General features: G+C 42.6%; 1 protein-coding gene across 4 annotated transcripts in view; it reads right to left on the bottom strand.

Annotated features, from left to right (window-relative positions):
* LPP (LIM domain containing preferred translocation partner in lipoma) overlaps positions 1 to 20,310 on the bottom strand; it is a 469,545-nt gene that overhangs the window by 280,656 nt on the left and 168,579 nt on the right. For 2 of the 4 annotated variants that reach the window (XM_089680141.1, XM_089680142.1), the window contains one exon: positions 15,116 to 15,326. The exons of the other annotated variants lie outside the window; for them this stretch is intronic. In XM_089680141.1, the coding sequence (XP_089536267.1) occupies positions 15,116 to 15,317 (202 nt within the window). In that variant the 5' untranslated portion in view covers positions 15,318 to 15,326. The remainder of the gene's footprint in view (positions 1 to 15,115; positions 15,327 to 20,310) is intronic. 4 annotated transcript variants of the gene reach the window in all.

The raw sequence follows: 20,310 nt of genomic DNA, 5'->3' as shown, positions 1-20,310 counted from the left end.
GCAAAAACAGGCCTTGTCAGGAAGGGGGGTAAATCTTCAGGAGGGCAAGTGGTTAATGTTGCACTCAATTCACACTTATAGTAAATTTTAGGGACACTACACATGTTTTGTGTTCTTAAAATCTGGGATGGATCACAAAGCAGTCTGGCGCTTTCTCAGGCTGAACATCTGTAAAGAGAGGGAGAGGGAGAGACTGGATTGTGCTTTAAAGGTGTTTTGAATGCCAATAAATTTAAAAATGTAAAGCATGCTCAAAAACACATTTCGGGAGTGACAGCTAAACTTGTTGATTGTAATCTGTAATTTTTCACACTGTTTTGTATGTTTATGCATGCAAGTCAAAAAAAAGTTGGTTTCCATTGCCAGAGGCAGCAAATGAAAGAGGAGCAGTTCATTGTACAATGCATTTGAAAGCTGAACTCCAACTTTGCCATCAGTCTTGCACAGCTCTACAGGCTACACTCCTGTAATTGCCTACTGATTTACTGCACTTTGTGAGCATTTTACAGTGTGCATTAGAAGCTGCAGCAAGACACAGAGCCTGCCTCATCCAGCATCATCTAGTACAACTGTGCCTGGGTTGCAATATTCATTAGATTTCAGTTCTATCCCTCAATCACCATCACCTTGGAGTGTTACTTAAGGTAGCATACACCTTTGAAGGCATTTTTATTTTTGCATACAGTGAAGGAAATACAGTTGTGACCAAAATTATTCAACCCCCACTGAAATTGAGTGTTTTGGCCAGTTTGACATTGCTTTTGATCATTCAGTCATCTTGCTTACATTTACATTAAAGAGGCACTTGTAGGTCAGACAAATATAACATAACAGTTATAATGAAATAACCACAAATGTCTTTTCTGTGCTCACAGCATTATCAGTTTTATTCAACCCCCAAGTGACATTCAATCTTAGTACTTAGTACAGCATCCTTTTACAGTTATAACAGCTTTTAAACGTGAAGCATAGCTTGACACAAGTGTCTTGCAGCGATCTACGGGTATCTTCGCCCATTCTTCATGGGCAAAGGCCTCCAGTTCAGTCACATTCTTAGGCTTGCGCACTGCAACTGCTTTCTTTAAGTCCCACCAGAGGTTCTCAATCGGATTTAAGTCTGGTGACTGCGATGGCCACTCCAAAATGTTCCAGCCTTTCCTCTGCAACCATGCTCTAGTGGACTTGGAGGTATGCTTGGGATCATTGTCCTGTTGAAAGGTCCAACGTCTCCCAAGCCTCAGGTGTGTGACGGACTGCATCACGTTTCCATCCAATATCTCCTGGTACTGAAGAGAATTCATGGTACCTTGCACACGCTGAAGCTTCCCTGTACCTGCAGAAGCAAAACAGCCCCAAAGCATGATTGACCCTCCACCATGCTTCACAGTAGGCAAGGTGTTCTTTTCATCATAGGCCTTGTTCTTCCTCCTCCAAACATAGCGTTGATCCATGGGCCCAAACAGTTCTAATTTTGTTTCATCAGTCCACAGAACACTATCCCACAACTTTTGTGGTTTGTCCACATGGCTTTTGGCATACTGCAGTCGACTCTTCTTATTCTTTGGAGACAGCAAGGGGGTACGCCTGGGAGTTCTGGCACGGAGGCCTTCATTACGCAGTGTGCGTCTTATTGTCTGGGCTGAAACTTCTGTACCCACATCTGACAAATCTTTTCTCAGTTCCTCAGCAGTCACACGGGGACTTCTCTCCACTCTACGCTTCAGGTAGCGCACAGCAGTCGAAGTCAGCATCTTCTTTCTGCCACGACCAGGTAGCGTTTCAACAGTGCCCTTTGCCTTGAATTTGCGAATGATGCTTCCTAAGGTGTCTCTTGGTATGTTTAACATCTTTGCAATCTTCTTATAGCCATTGCCCTTCCTGTGAAGAGAAATCACCTCTTCTCTTGTCTTCCTGGACCATTCTCTTGCCTTCACCATGTTTGTAACCACACCAGTAAATGTCTAGAAGGAGCTGAGTATCACAGTCATTTTAAAGCTGCCTAATTGGTGCTTATTATGCTTGATTGCTGCTCGGTGACATCCACAGGTGTTTTCAATACCTGATGGAAAGCACCTGTATGAACCTCTGTTCTTCAGAGTGGTAGTCTTTAAGGGGTTGAATAATTGTGGCAATGAAGAAACCACATAAGAACCATTTACTACTGTATTACATAAACAATTGATGTCATTTTAGTTGCATTTGGGTAGTTACAACGTCCTTGTAGGATTTGATTCTGAATACAATTCCAAATGTACACTATAGTCCCTAAACCCCTTTACAGCATTGGGGGTTGAATAATTTTGGTCACAACTGTAGGTATTTGATCCCCTGCTGATTTTGAATGTTTGCCCACTCACAAAGAATTGATCAGTCTAAAAATTGAATGGTAGGTGTATTGTAACACAGAGACAGAATAGCAACAAAAAATTCTAACAAATTATGCACTGATTTGCATGCTCATGAGGGAAATAAGTATTTGATCCCCTTCACAAAACATGGCTTAATTGTTGGCAAATCCCTTGTTGGCAATCACAGAGGTCAGACGTTTCCTGTAGTTGGCCACCAGGTTTGCACACATCTCGGGAGGGATTTTGGCCCACTCTTCATCTTGGCAGATCCTCTCCAAGTCATTAAGGTTTAGTGGCTGACGCTTGGCAACTCAAACTTTCAGCTTCCTCTACAGATTTTCAATTGGATTAAGGTCTGGAGACTGGCTAGGCTACTCCAGGACCCTAATGTGCTTCTTCTTGAGCCACTCCTTTATTGCCTTGGCCGTGTGTTTTGGGTCATTGTCATGCTGGAACACCCATCCACGACCCATTTTCAATGCCCTGGCTGAGGGAAGAAGGATCTCACCCAAGATCTGATGGTACATTGTCCCATCCATCGTCCCTTTGATGCGATGCAGTTGTCCTGTCCCCTTAGCAGAAAAACACCCCCAAAGCAGAATGTTTCCACCACCATGTTTGACAGCATGAAAACATGTCAGAAATACAATCTGAGTGAGTTTTTGTGGTGTGAACTGTAAATACAAATGCATCCAGTGTGTGCTTTTGTGGTGTGAACAAGTCTTTAGTTTGTAACATGTTCCAGCAGCTGAACCCCTCACTCTCGATCCCCCCGCCATCCGTGACAGTGGATGGGGGATCTTCTCCCTGCACCCACTGCCAAAATTTAAAAACCATGCAGTCATGCTGGGAACTGCCCAAATAATAAAATGCTAATTTTTTTACCTGCAGAAAATGTGCATTTTTTTTTTCCAAAAGGTAAACTTAGACTTTAAAAGGAATGCTTGGTATTATTCTTCAGTCAATATACATATAGCTATATATTTACCAGCAGCATTATCTTTGTCCTTTACAGTGTGCTATTAAATAAGATTACAAGTTACTCTACCAACTAACATGCTGATTGCAATACATTTGAAAAAGCATAGCAAAATATAATTTACTAATTACGGTTTAGAGCATATTCAGAAATGGCATCTACATCATATGTGAGGACATAAGGCTACTTAGTGGACACAGTGTAGGCGTTGCCACAAATTTTTCAAAAGAGGTTTTTTTTCCTGGTTTCTAAAGTGATTTTAGGCAATTTTGCAGAAGTTTAGCTTTGAAAAGTGGGTCTCCTAGGCAATACAGAGGAAGCTGGTGTAGTCTGATTTCCTGAACATACTTAGAGTTAACCCTCTGGGACCTGGTAACAGCCAAAGAAATATCTTTAGGAAACATTTACTGAAATCACAGAAATTTCACTTACAGAAAAGGTATTGCAAGAGCAATATGCAGAAGCTTGATGTTGAAATACCAAAATATAAAAGCTCATGTTTTGTGTTAGCGTTTAAAGAAAACCATTTTTTTTATAAATACATATAAAATTGCTACAGAAAGGTCCATTCTAACACATGAATATGCTTTGATCTAAACCATTCCATTGTAGCTCTGGTTGTATGTTTAGGGTCGTCTTCCTGCTGTATTTGGCTCCATCCAACTTCCCATCAACTCTGACCAGCTTCCCTGCCCCTGCTGAAGAAAAGCATCCCCACAACATGATGCCGCCACCACGTTTCACGGTGGGTATGGTGTATTTAGTGTGATGTGCAGCATTAGTTTTCCGCCACACATAGCGTTTTGTTTTTAAGCCAAAAAGTTCAATTTTGGTCTCATCTGACCAGAGCACCTTCCCTCATGACATGTTTGCAGTTTGCGAGAAGCCATGTTGGGGACAAAGCAAACAGGACTTCTTATGGCTTTCATCTTGCCACTCTTCCATAAAAGCCAGATTTGTGGAGTGCACGACTAATAGTTGTCCTGTGGACAGATTCTCTACCCTGAGCTGTGGATCTCTGCAGCTCTTCCAGTTACCATGGGCTTCTTGGCTGCTTCTCTGATTAATGCTCTCCTTGCCCAGCCTGTCAGTTTAGGTGGACGGCCATGACTTGGTAGGTTTGTAGTTGTGCCAAACTCTTTCCATGTTCAGATGATGAATTGAACAGTGCTCTGTGAGATGTTAAGAGCTTGGGATATTTTTTTTTTTTTTTGTATAACCTAACCCTGCTTTACACCCCGGTCACATTAAACCCAATTTTTAAATAGTACAACTTACAGTGAAGTCGCACAATTTCAAAATTGGGTGACCTGCTGATTTCCTTGCAATTTGCAAGACATCTGACACAGATGTTTATGCAAATCACAACAAAAGTAGTGCACGCACTACTTTAGAAATCGGTGCAGTTCCGACCAAGTCAGAACAGCACCATTATGACCGCTCTAATAGCAGACAATAGGGTGCGACTTGGCATACGATTTGCAAGTCGCCTGGCATGCAAATCGCATGTCAAATTGCACCTGATGCGACTGGGGGCTTAAACTTCTGCACAACTGTATACCTGACCCGTCTGGTGTGTTCCTTGGCCTTCATGATGTGGTTTGTTCACTAATTTTCTCTAACAAACCTCTGAGGGCTTCACAGAACAGCTGTATTTATACTGAGATTAAATTATACACAGATGGACTATTTACTAATTAGGTGATTTTAAAGGCACTTGGCTCCACTTTTAGGCTAGGTTTACACTAATGTGGTGCAGTACATCGCACGTGATTCACACAGGAATTACACTGCATTCCTGTACAAATCACATGCAATTTGTGTGCGGAGCAATTGGAGCCATACATTATGTACGGATCAAATCGCACCGCACCCAAAAGGTGCAGGACCCTTTTTTGGGTCCGCACTAGAATCAGATCGCATGGGTATTCACACCTATGCGATCTGATTCTGCACATCGCACCGCGTTTTGCGGACCGATTTTGGGGTGTTGTTAAAGTAACACACACCCGCATCGGTTCGCATGAACGGGGTGCGATTCTGATGTGATGTGGAATTTGCACAGAAAACGCTGCGCATTCCGCACTGCATCAGTGTGAACCCAGCCTAAGTTAGGGGTATCAGAGGGGCTGAATACAAATGCACGTGACACTTTTCATATATTTGTAAAAAATATTTTGAAAACCATTTGTCATTTTCCTTCCACTTCACAATTATGTGCCACTTTGTGTTGATCTATCACATAAAATACATTTACGTTTTTGGTTGTAACATGACAAAATGTGGAAAATTTCAAGGGGCATGAATACTTTTTCAAGGCCCTGTAAGCCATATTCAATCTTAAGAACTTTCCTTTTCATTCAAACTGCAACCAGATAAGATTTCCGTAATGAGGATTTATCCTATAGACAATGTCCCTTCATTTCAAGTACGACAACAGTACTTAAAGCAACACTTTAAACCCCCCATTCAAAACTTTGTTAGACACACCTTTTACTGAAAAGGAGGAATACTAGGAGGAGAATTGATCAAAATGGAGCAGCTGGAGTCTGGAAAAGATGTACATGACTACAACTAATCAGCTTCTACATTTCATCTTCAAAGATTAACTAAACAAGCTGATGATAGAAGATGGGTGGTTGTCATGCACAGCAGCTCCAGAGTTGGTCTGTTCCAGTGTTTATAAATTAAAATGGGTGTAGAACTTTTTTTAAAAACTACTTGTCCAAGTTACTAAATCAGGGTCCCAATCTACTTGTCCCTCATGACAGTCTACATGTCCAAAATTAAAAAAATATAAATATGAATGGTTGATCTTTTTTATTAGGCAGAGGGGCTTTTAGAAATGTCTGGGGCTTTTAAAAGCAAAAGGGGCTTTATGGTGACTTAAATTCTAACTGTTTTTAACATTGCGATGTTTATCTCAAATTCACTCCCCTGCCTGTCTCCAGCACCACACCCAGAGAATGGCAGGGAGAGGAGAGATCTTGCAGTGTGACAAGCACTGATTGGATGTTCATCAGGAAAGGGGAGTGTTGGACTCTTTTAACGCCTAGCAGAAGCGCTTCTGCTGAGTGAGTAAATAAGGTGCCAGCCCCAATGAGAAAAAGAAAAACATTATTCCTTCAGGTTACCCTTGCACACAGAAGTACTTGGGTGCTCAGTATTAGAGCCTGCTGAGCAGCCAAATCAAGCTCTGGAAACTGCTCCATTAGGCCCTGTTCACACCTTGAGGTACTTTTCAATACATTTTATCATCACACATCCACAGGACCCAAATGACACTGGACACACTGATATGTAAATACTGACTTTGTGAATCATGATCAAAGACTGACCAGCTCTTGCAAGTGCCTAACTGTTAATTACCGAGCATTCCAATTATAATAATTGACCAATATTTAGGAGATGGAGGGGAGATCCAGGTCTTATCTTTGCAACCCACAGTCAGTATTTGCATAACAAGTGGTACCCAGAAAGACACTGAAAGGTACATGCAATATGAGTACTTAATGGGTTTTCATTAATGTTGCATATTTACTAACTTTTTTACAATTATTAACTGGTTAACTTTATATACAGCCATTCCAAAGGGTGCAGGTCAATAAACACATCTCATACAAAGCCTACATCAATACCAGAAGGCAAAACATTGCCTTCTGATCTTCTCCTATGCATATGATAATGCTATAGTTTAAGTATGACCCATGGTCCACAGGCAGATGGCAATTATCTGGGCCTGTTGCAGGTTGTTTGATCTTCCTCCTTGGGACATAAGTGTCAATTCACAGCACGACAAGAATCATGAAAAATACAGCAGCATCTCTTGCATGCTAGGCTATAAATCCAAGCAAAAAAAAAGTGTAACGGATTCACTTGTTTGTTGTGACAAAAGGTCATATATTATATAACAAATTACACCTATGACTGTGGACAATGGGGATACAAATGGATACAGTTACTGTTAAAGTGGTGCTAAAGGCAGAAGGTTTTTTACCTTAATGCATTCTCTGCAGTAAGGTAAAAAAAAACTTCCATGATCAGCTCCCCCCAGCCTCCCCTTAACCACTTGCCTACTGGGCACTTATACCCCCTTCCTTACCAGGGCAATTTTCAGCTTTCAGCGCTGTCTCACTTTGAATGGCAATTGCGCGGTCATGTAACATTGTACCCATATTACATTTTTATCGTTTTTTTCTCACAAATGGAGCTTTCTTTTTGTGGTATTTACTTGCCGCTGGGGGTATTATTTTTTGCGCTATAAACCAAAAAATAGCAAAAAAAATTGAAAAAAAAGCTTTGTTTCTATTATAAAATTTTGCAAACAGGTAATTTTTCTCCTTTACTGATGTGCATTGATAGGAAGCACTGATAGGCAGAACTGATAGACGGCACGGATGATGGGTCTGATAGGACTGATAGGCGGCACTGACTGGCAGCACTGCTGGGCCGCACTGATGGGCACAGGTGGGTGACACAGCTGTGCACAGGTGGGTGACACAGCTGGGCACTGGTGGGCGGCACTGCTGGGCACCAACCATCAGGGCACTGATCATCAGTGCCCTGATGATCGGTGCCAATCCCTGATCTGACAACTGCCGGTTCTCGGCAGTACTTTCCCTATGTTCTGACAGCATGGGGAAAGTGCAGCCGAGAACCAGCAATTGCATTTCCCTGTGATCAGCGTGTCATTGGACACGGCTGGTCACGTGGTAAAAAGCCGCTGTGATTGGCCTTTTACCACATCACGTGATCAGCTGTGTCCGTAGGACACAGCAATCACGGAGATCGCCGGGCGCGCACCCCAGGGGGCGCGCAGCGCGTTCTGGGAGGACGTCATATGACGCCCTCCCAGAACTGTACGGCCGCAGTGTAGCCGTCATTCGGCTATCTGCGGCCGGCAACTGGTTAAATACTTACCTGGCTCCTCTTTCGATCCAAAACTGTGTCGGTCTTTTTTGGAAACCTTTAGGAAACAGGGGCCAAGGTGTGCTGTGTGTGTCTATTGATGCAGACAGCCTGTCTCGGGAGCACTCCAGCATGAGTGTCCCCATAGCACACTTATTGCTTTAGGGGCATTCAGAACAGTGGATGAGTGGAAAGAGCTTGCAGCGGACCCCAGAAGATGAGGTAAAGGTAGCACAGGGCAATACCCTTGCACAGAGCAAGTAAGTATAACATCTTTGTTATTTTAATTGTTTAAAAAAACAACTTTTACAACCACATAAGGTAAAATATTCCTAATGCAAGTAGTCATGCTTAATATGCTTTCATATCTAATAGTTGTGACCATTCTCTCATATCTTCATATGAAATGGTGTGCTCCCCTCTCAAAGAGATATCAGAACATAATGTGAAGATTGTCCAAAGAAGAAAACAACTGAGATATGTGAAAAAGAAGACTAGCAATAACATCTATTTACACTATACAGCAATAACCAATTCAGCTATTTACTGTAACTTGCTGTATACTGGTAAACAGCAAAAGGGCTAAAAATTTAACTTAAAGCATAACTTAATTGTATCTGAGCACCACAAATTGAAAATGCTATTCAATTCATTTGTAATATTCAAAGCAAACTAGCGCATCCATCAATGTGTCTCCATGCTTTATTTTCCTGAGAAATCACTTTGAAAAACGCCCCCTAGTATTTCTGACCATGCCCATCTTGAATAAGGGTATGTCCACACCAGCCTCTGCATTACAACGCAGCGACTGGTGCACAGCGCAACCCAGCCAAGATTGGTGCAAAACATTGTTCCCTTTTTTTGCCATTTGCAAACTTGTAAGCAGTGAGTGAGTTACTGGGTAGAGGTGGAGAAAGTAGAGAGTTAAAAGTAGAGAAGAGACAACGAGGACTGGATGAAAAGGTATTAATAAGAGTGACAAAGTAGGCTTGTTTGGCAGCATGGAGGGAGGAATTGTATGTTAAGAATGCAGACAAAAATGTAGCAAATTATTTGTTATAGTTTGTCGTTAGAGTTTACATACACGAAGTGAAATAAAAATCCTCTCAAGTTTTGTAAATTTCAAGGAGGTTTTCTTCATTGTGGACTTGTTTTTATTCTGTAGTTACTGAAAAAAACAAATCCAATGTCCTGAAAGCCTGCAACATTGGGAGGTCTGCCTATTATCACATGCTTACAATTCCACCTGGTAAAACTGGAATAGAATTGGTATGTAACAGCTCAGGAAGAGATTTTTACTAAAAAGCATAAGCTTCTATAATGAAGTTTCTTATCCATCGTGCAATGGTGGTTATTGTAGCAGGGAGCCCCTTGGGGGGTCCCGAGGAGAGAGCAAACAGGGAATTAGTTTTTCTGATGGAAGCAGTAGCTTTGAGGTAGCTCTAACTACATCCAGGCAATGTAGAGACAATTCCTTTGTATGCTTAGGAGAAGGGCACATCTGAACAAGTCTAGATGAAGAGACCACTCCCTTTGGTTCAAGTTTTGTTGGCTGAGATAATCCGCCTGCCAAGTGTCCACTCCTGGGATGTGGGCCACAGAAATCGCTGGATAGGGAGAGTTTCTGTCCACAAGAGAATCCAGATTGCTTCATTCAAGGTAGCCAGGATTCTCGTGCCTCCTTGATTGCTGATATATGGCACCATGGTGGCATTGTCTGACTGCAGCTGGATTAGGTGTCACTTTAAAAAGGGGGGGGGGTCCAGTGATGCAGGGACAACCTGAGCTCTAAGGATGCTGATGGGGAGCTTGGTTTCCCTCTCTTGACCATGTTCCTTGTTGTCAAGGATTGGAATATTCCTCCCTACCCTGGCAGACTTGTAAGTGGTAGAGGAGGAAGGACTTTCCCACTGTTATTATTATAGAGTATTTATATAGCGCCAAAGGGTTTACTCAGCGCTGTACATTAGAATGGGGGACAAGACATAAGACAATACAGTAGCAAAACAATACACAATACACGAGGGTTAGAGGGCCCTGCTCTTTCGAGCTTACAGTCTAGGAGGGAGGGGATGGTGGTACAGGAGGAGATGGCTGTGGGGGATGGAGTGAGGAGTGGAGGGGATCGTCTGTTAGGTGAGGGTGGGGTAGGCTTCCCTGAAGAGATGGGTTTTCAGGGTGCGCCTAAAGGTGAGGAGGGTAGGGAACAATCTGATGGATTGGGGAAGTGAGTTCCAGAGGATGGGGGAAGCTCTGGAGAAGTCCTGCAGTCCGGCATGGGATGTGGAGACCAGGGAGCTAGAGAGAAGGAGGTCTTGCAAAGAGCGAAGATTACGGGTAGGGTGGTATTTGGGTATCAGGTCGGTGAGGTAGCCTGGGGCAGCGTCATGAATGGCCTTGTATGTCAGTGTTAGTAGTTTGAATTTGATGCGTTGGGCAATCGGGAGCAAGTGGAGGAAATGACAGAGGGGGGTGGCAGAAGTGGATCGGCTGGTAAGGTGGATGAGTCTGGCCGCTGAGTTCAGGATGGACTGGAGCGGGGATAGCTTGTTTTGGGGTAGGCCGGTGAGAAGGGAGTTGCAGCAGTCCAGGCGTGAGATAATAAGGGAGTGAACGAGTTGTTTAGTAGTGTCTGGGGTTAGAAACGAGCGTATTTTGGAGATGTTGGGGAGGTGGAACCTGCATGCGCTAGTCAGCGATTGGGCATGGGGTTGGAAGGACAGGTTAGAGTCTAGGATGACACCTAGGACCTTGGCTTGCGTGGTGGGACTGATGGTAGCGTTGTTGGTCGTGATGGAGAGGGGGGGGGGGTGCGGGCTGGGGGGAAAATTAGGAGCTCAGTGTTGGAACGGTTCAGTTTGAGGAAGTGGAGCGACATCCAGTCCGATATGTCGTTCAGTAGGTGGATGATACGGGCGGAGAATGAAGGGGTGAGGTGAGGTGTGGAGAGGTAAATTTGCATGTCATCGGCATAGAGGTGATAGTTGAAGCCATGGGAGTGTATCAGCTTGCCGAGGGAGGAGGTGTAGATGGAGAAGAGAAGGGGCCCGAGGACAGAACCTTGGGGGACCCCAACACAGAGGGGGAGAGAGGGGGAGGTGGCACCGTTATAGGTAACGCTGCTGGAGCGTTGGGATAGATAGGAGGAGAGCCAGGAGAGAGCGGAGTCTCTGATTTGTGTAACTTGTTAAGGAGGAGGGGGTGGTCAACTGTGTCAAAGGCCGCAGAGAGGTCGAGGAGTAAGAGGACAGAGTAGTGTCCATTAGCTTTGGCGGATAGCAGGTCGTTAGTGATTTTGAGTAGGGCGGTTTCGGTGGAATGTTGGGGCAGAAGCTGGATTGTAGGGGATCGAGGAGGTTGTTGTTGGTGAGGTGGGCGCTTAGGCGATTGTAAACTAAGCGCTCAAGGAGCTTGGAAGTGAATGGCAGCAGTGAGATGGGTCTGAGGTTGTTCAGGTCAGTGGGGTCCATGGAGGGTTTTTTGAGTATGGGGGTAAGGTGGGCGAGCTTTAGGGGGGAGGGGAATGTGCCAGTAGAGAGGGAGAGATTGAAGATGTGGGTGAGAAGCGCAGGATGGAGGAGGAGGGTGATCGGAGGAGTTGTGAGGGGACAGGGTCAAGGGGGCAAGTGGTGAGACGGGCTTTTAAGAAGACCTTAGTGACCTCCTCAAAGGTAGCAGGGCTGAAGGAGTGTAGTGTAGGGGAGGGGAAGCTGTGCGGGATGTTCGGTGTGGTGGGTGGGAGGGCGGTAGCGAGGTCAGAGGAGGGGAGAGTTGATGGGGCTATGGTGGGGGGGAGGCCAGGTTGGGAGGTTGGTTGAGCATTGGTAATGTCCTTACGGATTGCATCGATTTTATTCTGGAAGTGTTCGGCAATCTCGTGGGCGGTGAGTGAGGTACTGGGTGGGGAGAGTAGGGAGTTGAAGGTGGAGAAGTGCCAGCAGGGATTGGAGGAGAGGGTGTTAATGAGGGTTATGAAGTAGGCTTGTTTGGCTGCGTGGAGGGAGGAGGTGTAGGTGAGAAAGGCGGATTTGTAGTGGGAGAAAGCTTGGGGGGGGGGATCACCAGTTTTGCAAGCGCTCAATTGACTACTACTATTATGAGTTGGCAATTTTGTGGAATAAATTATTTGCTTGTATTGTTGCACTTAGATGGTGCTGCTTCTCTCGCTTTTGTACTTCTACTTTTAACAGCAGTTGACAAACTATAGTGTTCTGATTAATGCACTATCCCTGAGAATTGGGGAAACCCTGACTTACAAAAAGCAATGTTTTTTCTTATTGTGAAATACTAAATAATAGAGGTATAAATGTACTCATTGCTATAACATATAAGGAACACTAAAGGTTCCAAGTGACTTCCGACTGTAATATATACTGTATTATTCCTTATTAATAAATTAAAGGGTTCACATCAGTCCCTGTACCAATCTAACGTTCTTACAACAGCACAGAAAAACACCTAATAAAATCTATGGTCAAATTGGTTAAATTTATAAGACAATTAGCCTACCACTTGTTTTTGACTAAAACAGGAAACCAAAAACCCAGAGGAAACCCAAGGAGAGCATACAAACATGCAGATAGTGTCCATGGTTAGCATTCTGCTGCACAGCAACGTTGCAAGCCTTAAAAACAGTGCTTGACCTTGAGCTATTAATTTATGTGGTCACAGAGCTTCTCTGCTGCTTGTGATAAGCTTATATTTTATAATATATAGCCTATATATACACACAGTATAGCCTTCCAACTCTATAAATACTGGCATGGTTTTGGTAGCAGTGCTGCCAGACCACTTACTGCATTAACACTATCACTAAACAGTCAAACACGGCTCTCATATCTTATGGAGTCTTGCCAAAACTCTAGTAAGGTAATGCTTCCTTATGTTCATCTGCTTCTCGGAGAACAAACTGTTCTTTTTACAGTGTCCTTGTGTGCCAGCAGATCCCTTGAGAAAGAGGATTTATGTATATAGTATTTCATCAATAAACACCATAGACAAATCCTAACAATAGTATTCAGCATGTATGTTTTCACGAAAAAGTGAGCATTAGTGTACTGACCAGCACACTTAACAAGATTTTTCAATTAAGGCACTGTACACGTCTTTGTCGGTCCTCTGTGTGTTCTGACAGTGTGCTCATCATTACATACTACAGCCATAAGAACTAAGCAAGTTCTTAGTAGATTCTACTTTAAAGCAAACATGTGCCTCACCCATAACAGGTTTCTTTGACACAATTCCCCCCCTTCCCCCAGCAGCAAAAACCTACTTCTCCTTGTCTCCCCTGCTACTCCATTCAGCCCTGGCAGCCGAAGTAAATACACAGTACTTCCAGGTATGGAATTGCATGTGAATCACTCCATGTGATTGTGGTTCAAGAAGTGCTCTCACAATGGGAATGTATAATCTATGACTTCAGGACAAGTAGTTTACCACACAGTTTTCCTTCCATTTTTGGTGTCTGAAGGGAGTTGCAGAGGAGGCAAGTATATGTGTTTATGGGGGTGGGAGTCTGCATTAAAATTAATCATTTGCATTATACTGCCTTGGCAAAGCACAGGTTCAAAAAGTGCGCCTACAATAAAAAAAACAAAAACAAAACATAAGCCAGAGAAGCTTTTTTTTTTTCTTTTAAATGATTCTAGTATACCTTGTATTTGCAGCCTCTATGCTGAAATTTGGAAATAGTGGTCACAGGAACAGAAGTCACATGTTTCAGTTCTTACTCAACTTCACCTCAAAGGACGTTGGGTAAAAATCTCCTCAACAAGGGTAAGTAAAAACGTTTGGCTGGAGTTGGGGATTAAAGCGGATTTACATCCCCCCCCCCCATCATTTTTTTTTTTATTTCAACAACCCCTGCTTACCTAGTGGTGTGTTTAGCCCATATTAGATGCTCACCCACCCACCAGATCCAGCGTTGTCGAGCTGACAGCCTCTCGTCTTCTGGCAGCACTCAGTCCTGTGCTACCAAGTTTTTCTGACTTCATCGACAGGTTGCAGGCAGTTCCAGGTACAGCCATCACGCCTCCTGATGATGCGCCAATAGGCCTGGCCTTTCCTCAATGAAAGGCTATGTGAAAATCCGCTTTAAAGGAGCAACTGAACTCTGGAAGCTGTGCCAAAAAAAAAAAAAAAAAAGATAGCCAGAGGGTACCAGTATTATCTGTGCTCTCCCAGCAGTTGATCTTTCTCTACATTACTGGTTTACCATGCTTTGTTCTGCACTTTGTCTCCCCTGAAGAGGTATCCATCGTGAAGGGAAACCAAACCCTGCCTTTATGTCAGAGCTTCCAACCAGGAGAACAGTAAGCAGTGCACAAGTGAAATCACCACATCTCACTGCAAATCTACGAAAAATAGTCACTACAAAAAAAAACAATTATGAGGCTGTATATGGTATGGACACCATCGCACACGAGTAGTGCATTACTCGTTTTCAGGAGGAATACCAGTCAAAAAAAGCTGTAATTTTCAAGCTACTGTTTAGACACAATTAACATGTATAGATGTTCTCATATCAAATAGTCACTTTTTGGGTTCAGTTCCATTTTAGGTTGACCATGGAAAAGAATACAATAGCAATCATATAAAAAAAATTACCACAACAAAGAGAGAAAAACATACATTACAGGAAAATGTGAATGTGGTACTTTTTAAAAAAGTAAGCATCATATGATCCAAGATAATTATATCAACAATACAGAGAAGATTGTGAATACAAATTTTGGAAATAGGACACATTTTAATAAAAGGCAAGCCTTAAATTTCCTGCTATGATTTGTAAAATTAGATTTAAATTTTAAAAGAATTATTTTTTTTCCTTTATCTAATTCTGAGCATAAATTGGTGTGTAGCATTGGCTACCATTACATACCATCACCACTTTCAGACTGTCCTGTTCTATATGGATTGTATTTTGGCTTCGGGGCAACTACAGGTGCAAATTTCTTAGGGGCTTGTTGAGTTGACACGGAGATGCTGGGTGTTCCAAAGCCCTGTGTGGTCTCCATTCTGGCGGTTACATGTCCCAGGTTGTCCCCAGAACTCTTTGGTGGTAGCCATGAAGGATGAGACATTTTTCACGTCTACAGAAACAGAAATGACACTTATTGGAACCAAAAACATCAGACATAAACACACACACATAACATGTATTGTGGCTTTGGTGAAATGCAAGATACTGTAATTATGAAGCTATGCACACAGAAAGTGAACATAGATTGACAACATAAATACAGCCTATATTTTAAAGAAGAATCACAGTTTATGGTATGATTTCATGTATGGAATGGATATGGTATGGATTTAACCCTTTTACTGCCATAAATGTACTGTAGAAACTACATCGGTGGCTTTGGGGGTTTTACGCACATTCCACCAGGTAGAGGGGCCCTTCCTGTCACTGACCCAGAATCAATGTGTAAAATGCCACTTCCACATCCCTGTGTCACTTTCCCCAGCCATCGTGGCTGGAAAAGAAGCTAATGGAACATGATGTGTATTCCAATAACTTCATTGGAAGATAGGTGAGACATCTTTTAGACCCCCTGATATCTCATTAAAGAGAACCTGTCATCAAGAAAATGCATCACATAGGTGACATTTTGTTCTTTTATACTAAAGAGTAAAAAAATTAAAGATCCACCAAGTGCTTAAAATTTTACCCGACATCCGCCCAAAGTTGTTGAGCCATCCACCACCCCACACATAAACACATGTACAAAATGTATAAATGCTAGTGTTGAGGGTGCTTACACACAAGAACATTGATTGCGCTACACATGGTGCATATTGTCACACATGTCAGGGTGAACACAATAATTCTAACACCATTATTGGTGGTTAACACCAAACTGATGACCAGCAGGGGCTTTTAAACATGGAAGGGATAGGATATTGATGTTTGGCAATGTTTCATGGATTGACAAATTTAAAATTTTGACATGTTGGGTAACTACTCGACACAACCTCATCTTTTATATTTGCCACAAATGTAGTAAAGTATTACATTTAAGGGTATAAAATGAGCGCTTACTGTAGCAGCTAGTGCACCAAAAAAAGTAACCACAAACTTTGTCAAACAAATAAATCATATACCGTAGTGCAGCGCTAAACAATCATCAATCTGATCTAAATGGTTAATCACTCATGATCAGTATAAAATACAATGAAAATATTGTCTATAATATAGTGTCCAGAACTAGCCAAAATGGTAGTGGTTAATCCCACTGGTAACTAATAACATCAATCACTCCGTGTGTAATGATCTGGAAATCCGGTGGCTGGCGATCAAAATGGATATAGAAAGATTGCCCACTCACCGGAAGCGCAATCTTAATGCGCAAGGATCAAACTCAACAGCAGCACGGGATCCTTGGATGGTGCAGCCTGAAGCAGGATCCCTTCCTCTGCTAATCCGGACAATGTGTGTCTCCCTCCTAAATGCCTTGGATCAGACGAACTTTAATGGGGTCTGGTCACTGGCTCCCTCCTTAAATCCTGGTGTAGCTATTGGGATCCAAGGTGGATGTAATTGCAGCTGAAATTAAAGATGGCCGCCGGACCTCCACGATCCGGCGGCTTAACGTCACGGTGTGTATGGGCTCCTCCTTGACGTGTTTCGTAAGCAAATACGTCCTCATAAGGGGTGCTGCAGATGGTGAGATGGGTTTCTGAGAAAACTTTAGTGACCTCTTCAGTAGCAGCAAGGTCAAAAGAGGAAAGTGTTCAGGGAGGTTTGGTATAAGGTATGCTAAGTGGAATAGATGTCTGTGTATCAATCTTGTTTTCGAAATGACTGGCAATCTTGTAAGCAGGGAGTGAGTTACTGGGTGGAGGTGGAGAAAGTAGAGAGTTAAAAGTAGAGAAGAGGTGACGAGGACTGGATGAAAAGGTATTAATAAGAGTGACAAAGTAGGCTTGTTTGGTAGCATGGAGGAAGAAATTGTATTTTAAGAAAGCAGATTTATGTAGGGTGAACGTTTGCTGGGATTTGGTTTTACGCCACAATCGTTCCAGTGCACGACTAGGTCTATTAAGATTTCTGGTGTTGTCAGTCTGCCAAGGTTGTAATGGTCAGGGCCTGATACTTCATATAGTTAGAGGAGCAAATGAGTCTAGTGTTGATGAAAGTGAACTGTTGTAGACAGAAGTGGCCAGGACAGGGGAGAGATTCTATCATAGAGGTGGTCAGTTGCAGAGCAGAAAAGAGAAGGGATAAAGGTGTAAAAGTTTCTGTGGGTATTTGTTTGCTGCTTGGAGGGAAAGGTGTTTGAAGATGAGGACATTGTGGATGTGATGAGATTGTGATCAGAGAGAGGAAATGAGGTGTTTGTGAGGTTGTAGGGAGTGCAAAGATGGGAGAAAACAATGTCTAATGTATTCCAATCAGAGTGAGTGGAGGACTGTGTATATTGTGTTAAGGCAAAAGATGAGGTTAGGTTGAAGAGTTGGGATGTAACTGGGTTGTTTACATTAATGGGGATGTTAAAATCTCCAAGAATGATAGTGAGTATTTCAGAGGAAAGTAGGGTAGCCAGGCAGAGAATCCATCAAGAAAGCGCAACACCGGTCCAGGAGGACAATAGATCACTGCAATCCTCAAAGAGATGAAAGAAAACAGCCGAATGCAGTGAGTCTCGAAAGAAGAGAAGGATAGAGAGGGAGGTGTAGAGAGGACTTGAAAGGTGCTCAGTGGGGATAGAAGCAAACCAACTCCACTTCTTTTCCAACCACTGGGTCTGGGTAAGTCCAGTGGAGGCCTCCCTTGGAAAGCGCTGCGGGAGAAGCAGAATCTGATGCTTCAAGCCAGGTTTCTGTAATTGCTAGTAAGTTAAGGGAGTGGGAGACAAAAAGGTCATAGACAGAGGTGAGCTTATTACAGACAGAGCCGGCATTCCAAAGTGCACATGAAAAAGGGAAGGTGGTTTTTAGGAGCATGGGGATTGAGATTAAATCAAGTGGATTGCAGCTATTCCTGGAAAAAGGAGGGTGCTCGGTGTGGGGGTGAGATACTGGAGGACCATTGGGCTTTACCACATAAAGCCCAATGAGCAACAGCATGCATTGTAAAACACGCATAATAAATTCTCAGACTAAAAACAGTAACATTTTGCATAAACATTAAATTGAGACAGTAGAACTACAAAAGCCTCTAACCATTACAATCAGTAATAAGAAAAAACGAAAAACATATTGGTTGCAAAGACATTATAAACTATGTCATTTGGGTCAGCTGTGTGCAGCAGTACAACATCCTTAATGCATCTATGATATGATATAAGGTTAGGACTTTTTCTTTTTCCTTAACTGTCTCTTAAAGTATGACATACCATGAACATTTATCACAAACAGAACAAGACATAAGGGTCTGGAAGTGAAGTGAAGTCCTGCTTAACATCGGGGTCTGCATACTAGCTTGTTTCATGTATCCATAAACAATGGATTATAAAAACGGTACTGCTTGAAGGAATGTGAAAGTGTTCCCATAGGATATTATCTATATATAGATATCTAGTTTACACTTGTACCAAGTTACAATTACTGGGCCATTTTCATGCTATATTGCTCCATCTAGTGCTTAGCTGTAAATTCAGTGAATTTAAGCTTATATAATCTGTGCACTGCTTTCCTTTTGTCTTTCAGTGCTAGAAACTGCACTCACCCTAAATCCTTAAGTGACCTTTTCCTTGAAGAATCACTATTCATTTCTACGGTAAGACCATCCACTGTTAACCCCAATAGTGTAAAGACAGCTTTTCCACAGAAAAGGAAAACAAGTGTAAACTCAGTAAGAGGTTGGGTAAAGAGGGTAAATATATTTCTAACTGGAATATACAGGTAGTGAGGAAGAAAGAAAAATTAACCATTTCTCTCATTACAGGTTTATTTTAAAGCCCAAATCCACACAAACTCACGAGAAGTTGATTGAATATGGGTGTCATAATGCATGGTCAATGCAGAAGATAAGACAACTAAATCAATCAAAGTTACTTTTTTATACTTTCAATATGCTGAGCAACTTTTTTTTTTATTATTATTATTATTATTGCCAAAGCTGGACTTTTAATCCATAGGCAAAAAATGTATAAACAAAAGTTCCAGCATATTTAGGATAGCAGTCCTAACTGGTATGATGGCTCAAGCTAAAAAGTCTGGTCACTTGTTTACTACATGGTCAAACATACAGTCATGTGAAAAAGTAAGTACATCCCATGGAAACCAATGACATTTAAACATATTTGAAAAGGCAAACAGATTTTAATTTAAATCATGCCTACATATAAAGGTGACATACTTGAACAATTGACAAATAAGCTTGACGTGTATTCTTTTTCATGATCTAAATTAGTGAAAATGTGAATATATCACATGGGAAAATTAAGTTTTCCCCTACATTACCACCACCTGAAACCAATAAAATTAGAATTGTGTGGCCCAGATTAAGGGTCAATGATTGGAACCAGTTTAAAGCGGAGCTCCACCCAAAAGGGGAAGGTCCGCTTTAATGCTTTGTCCCCCGCTCCCGATTAAGGATTGGCACCTTTGGGGACATGCGACAGGTCCCAGAAGACTACGGGCCATACACGAAGCGCAGCACTTCTCGCGCATGCGCAGTGGGCACCCGGCTGTGAAGCCGCAGGATGTAACAGCCGGGTGACAACACTAAAGATGCCGGCGCCAGAGAGAGAAGACAGCAGGTAAAAGTAGTGGTGGTGAGGACACCGCTGGACCGAGGGACAGGTAAGTGGCTGTATTTTAAAAGTTTTGTAGCTGCTGACTTATTTATTTTTCAGCTGGAAACTCCGTTTTAAGGAGTATGCACGTGTAACTTCAGATACCTATGGACAGGGTTCTCTTTGCTATTGATGTGTTATTTCATCATGACAATATCAATGGACCTCTCCAAGGTCCTCAATCACTCCACTGTAAGGCAAATAATCTATAGATGGTATAGATTTCAAAGAAGGGTTATGGCTTGTCCAGGATGGGACGGCCTAGCAAATATGGCTCAGGAGCTGACCATTTGATGCTAAAATAAGTCTCCTATTACACTTGGAGGTGAAAAAG

The sequence above is a fragment of the Staurois parvus genome, unplaced genomic scaffold (assembly GCF_062004578.1).
Source record: "Staurois parvus isolate SC_StPar_1 unplaced genomic scaffold, SC_StPar_1.0 ptg000235l, whole genome shotgun sequence".
Classification (NCBI taxonomy): domain Eukaryota; kingdom Metazoa; phylum Chordata; class Amphibia; order Anura; family Ranidae; genus Staurois; species Staurois parvus.
This window is presented reverse-complemented; position numbering and strand designations above follow the sequence as displayed.